Source organism: Pygoscelis adeliae, unplaced genomic scaffold (assembly GCF_000699105.1).
Source record: "Pygoscelis adeliae isolate BGI_AS28 unplaced genomic scaffold, ASM69910v1 Scaffold65, whole genome shotgun sequence".
NCBI lineage: Eukaryota > Metazoa > Chordata > Aves > Sphenisciformes > Spheniscidae > Pygoscelis > Pygoscelis adeliae.
In genome coordinates this window covers 875,385-879,661 of record NW_008824864.1, presented here as the reverse complement: position 1 = coordinate 879,661, position 4,277 = coordinate 875,385, and the positions used below count along the sequence as shown (strand labels likewise).

Here is a 4,277-nt window from a genome sequence, read left to right as displayed (position 1 = left end):
TCTGTTTGCAACAAAGTTCCTTCACACTGGTGTTTTGTGTGCATGTGCATGCGTGCACATGTCTGTGTGCAGACAACATTCCAGCTAGAAACTCACTGCTGAATTTCACTTGAGAGCAGGAAATCTCTCTACAAGACCATCTCTGTAAGACACATAGGGATTATGCTACCAGTATTTGCCTCACGTCTTTTTTTTGCCAGAGTCTCCATGCCCAGCCGTCTGTCATGCTGGTCGGGAGAACAACCTATTCTGAGCAGAGAGGGCTCCTGCCTGGCAGGGGCAATGGGGTCAGGCCCAAGGGAAGAAACAAGCACAGGAATTTTCTGACGTAGGCTCAGTGTGTCTCATGGCTCCTCCTGTGCTTAACCTGAGTTTTTTATATCTTACTTTGGGGAAACTTTTATCAGCTGATACACTCAGGCATAAAATAACCCCAAACATGGGCATTCTGCTAGGAGACAGAAACAGCCTTGAAACATCCCTCTTAAATAGCAGGTTCTTTTGGTAGTTTCTAGTGTATCTGCTAGAGCAACGTAAAACTTGAAGAAAAGTCACTCTCTTGCACTCACAGAAATTATTTCATTATAGTGACCCTGAAACAAAACTAAGAACAACAGCTTTTTACTGAATTAACTCAATGACAAAGACAACTTTTTACACAAAATCAAGAGATGCCACTATACTGATCCTTCCTCAGTCCCATGTATTCACCAGGATTACTTACCCACATGCTTCAAGGGATGCAGAATGGCTCCCAAGGCCCAGACCATTACAGACATTTGCCTCAGTCCCGATCAACCAAAGAGGAATTAGGCACCTATGTATTCAAGCAAACTCCTCTCAGCTATAGAGCCCTCACCACATCACACTTGTGTCTCCCAGACTGACCTGCAGTAACCGAGACAAGTGGCATTTTGCTACTGACTTCAGCGAGAGAGAGAACAGAGGTTTTAATATAATGGTTGTGCGCTGACCCCGAGGGAGATCCCTGTACATTAGAAACCTTTGAGAAGACAACGGGACTCTGGAGAAATGCAGCAGTTAGGATTTACACAAACAACTTCTACCATATGATCAGGGCCCAGATGAGGAGAGGCCACAATAAAAGCACTCTAGGCATGGAGCCAGATCTCAAGACAATGAAAAACAAGCAGGGTTACAAAGATGCAAACAGATCCCATCTCACAACCAGTTCTATAGTCAATTCTGACTACATTAAAGTATATGCTTTTAGCATTCTTAGCCTTATGGTTGAAAAGCATAATATATACATATACATAAAATGTATTCTATATATTTTGCATCTTGATATTATGTCTGGTTTATGTATTACATGTGTCACATGCAATGTGTAGTACATTCTAATATGCATATCATACAGTATGATGCAAGGCATTAATGGCTGCCTTTGCTTTCATACACATGCACACATGTGAATGCAGAATATACACTTAGATTTAAAACAAGACAGACTTTTCCTTGCAGGAAAATTTGCCAATAGAATCTGAAAGCATCCATTTTTCCCTTCTCACCCACTGGCAGCATTTGAAACATTTTAAAGTTAGGTGTAAGGCAGAGCTGATCAAAAGAATGAAATTATCTGGGAAGCAAAATGTGCATCTTAAGATGCAAATCCCTGGTCCCTTGGCAAACCCAGCACTGCAGGCCAAGCTATGCATTTTGCATTGCTAGCATAAGTTGCTCTCACAAAACCTAGTGCATGCAAAAGACATTGCTGTGCCTTCTGTCCATGAAATACCAAGAACTGGCTAGATCAGTAATACGGCAAAAGGATCTCTTCAACGCTAGCTGTTTCTCCCCTCATTTGAAAGGTCTGGGGTATGCTGTTGGGTTTGTGCAGATGGCTTAGGGGAGTTGGTATCCGTGCCAATCACAATCTCAAATGTTGACACACTTACCCTGGGGTAATTTATGCCTGTGACCCGCTAAATCAGTGCAATTTTCAGACAGCACAGGTGCAGCTGTCTGTGGTTAGGGTTTTTCAGCAATGTCAACAAAATGCCAACATGCAAACTTCCCTCAGCTATACAAACACTTCAATAAAAACGCAGTGGAGTCAATTGCTCTCACATGCCTGAATACAGAACTGGGTATCTGAAGCATAAAGTACATCTCATTAAACGCTATTGTGTGGAGACAAACTGCGGAGATAACAAATGAATTTACTCAAATGCGCCTTGCATCAGAAGGCACTTACCACTATGAAGATTAAGTTGGTACTATAAAAGCCAATTAACATCAGGGCACTGGCATAAATAAGGCTGAAATAAGCTCAAAACATAGAGAATCTTCACCAAGCCTGTTGACTTCTTTAAGCCTGTTTTTGATAACTGGTGTGTGGTCACAAGTAGCAAAGAGCTTTTAGATCTATGCACCTTTTTTGAAACATAAACCAAGAGGATCTTTAGCATGCCAAGGGTTGCAAAGAAGGCAGGCATCTGCTTGCTGACTTTCCCCTACAGCTGCATAACTCACTGTGATGCTGGCTACAGCATTTCCATTATTCAAAGGCAATGGCATGGCAGGCGTGACTGATCCCACAGCTAAGGCCACTGCGCTGGCACAGGAACTAAGGGCACAGCTTGAGCCAGACGTTTGTCGCCCCTTTAACTCTTTACTCCCTGACAAATCCTTCAGCTGAAGTAGTAGCAAGGGCTTCTCTGCTAGTGGAGTAGAAAGGCTAGGTTTCAGAGCAAATATTGGACTAAAGCAGTCTTCAAAAACAGAGAAAGAAATTCACAAGGGAGTGGGGGATGACAGCTAGCACTCCACGGAATAAAGCAAGAACATTTCTGGCTGCACACGGTAATGAGAAACAGCAAATCAGGACAGAAGAGCCCATTGTCACAATCATTCTGTTTACGGTATCACAATTCACAGTCTGGCATGTAAATGCTGAATAGATCCAGCTGCTAGTAGGAAGACAGCTGTGCAGCAGCTTGCAGCTCCGTGTCTGGACCCAGGATAACAAAACTGATCACACCTCTGTCAGCATTTTCTTCTCTTTATAACCCTGGTTGTTGGGAGGAATGAAGTTGGAATATTTCATGGACTCCAGGTCTTCTGCTTCCAGGAATTCAGATTTGCTGAGAGACTGATTGCTGTCCCCCTTCTTGGGCTCAGAGAAAGGTGACTGCTGCTGGCCGCAGGTGACGTGGGTGTACTGGCATTGCTCTTCATGATCAGTCTCTCGGTGGTAGAAGTAGTTGAAGTTGGACACAATGACAGGGACAGGGAGGGCAATGGTGAGCACACCTGCGATGGCACACAAGGAGCCCACAATCTTGCCACCAATTGTCATGGGATACATGTCCCCATAGCCCACGGTGGTCATGGACACCACCGCCCACCAAAAAGCATCAGGGATGCTGGTGAACAGGGAGTCAGGGTCATCAGTCTCTGCAAAGTAGACAGCACTGGAGAAGAGGATCACTCCGATGAAGAGGAAGAAGATGAGGAGACCCAGCTCCCTCATGCTGGCCTGGAGAGTCTTCCCCAAGATCTGCAGCCCTTTGGAGTGCCTGGAGAGCTTGAAGATCCTGAAGACTCTGACCAGGCGGATAACTCTAAGGATGGCCAGGGACATGGCTTGCTGCTGGCCTCCATTGTTGGTGCTGCTGCCGCCAGGCTGCTGCTTCTGCTGCTGCTGCTGGGCCAGCTCGGTGCCCAGAGTGATGAAGTAGGGGATGATGGCCACAATGTCAATGATGTTCATGATGTTGCGGGAGAACTCAGGCTTGCTGGGACAGGCAAAGAAGCGGACGAGGAGCTCAAAGGAGAACCAGATAATGCGGCAGGGCGCAGAGGTGTCGGAGTCCCGCTCGGCAGTGGCGGCGGTGGCAGCAGCGCCTCGTCACCGGGCGGCACCACCTCCCCGAAGCCGGCCTGGGTGCCCTTGGGCTCCTGGCGAAACTCGGGCAGAGTCTCCAGACAGAAGATGACAATGGAGATGAGGATGACCAGCACGGAAACGATGGCGATGGCCCGGGCCGGCCCAGAGCTCTCGGGGTACTCAAAGAGCAGCCAGACCTGGCGCTGGAAGTGGTGCTGGGGCAGGGGCTTCTCCTCCTCTTGAATGAAGCCCTCGTCTTCCCGGAAGGTCTCGATGGCCTCCTGGCCCAGCTGGTAGAAGCGGATCTCCTCCAGGAAGATGTCGAGGGGCACATGGACCGGCCGCCGGAGCCGCCCCCCGGACTGGTAGTAGTAGAGGATGGCGTCGAAGCTGGGCCGGTTGCGGTCGAAGAAGACTCGTTGCG

At 47.5% G+C, this 4,277-nt stretch overlaps 1 protein-coding gene across 1 annotated transcript in view; it reads right to left on the bottom strand.

Moving 5' to 3' along the window:
- Nucleotides 1-2,998: 2,998 nt before the first annotated feature.
- The window catches only part of LOC103917250 (potassium voltage-gated channel subfamily A member 6-like), a 35,310-nt gene continuing 34,031 nt past the window's right edge, over nt 2,999-4,277 (bottom strand). Inside the window, 2 exon segments of the mRNA XM_009324364.1 lie at nt 2,999-3,876; nt 3,879-4,268. Coding sequence (XP_009322639.1) covers nt 2,999-3,876; nt 3,879-4,268 — 1,268 coding nt within the window.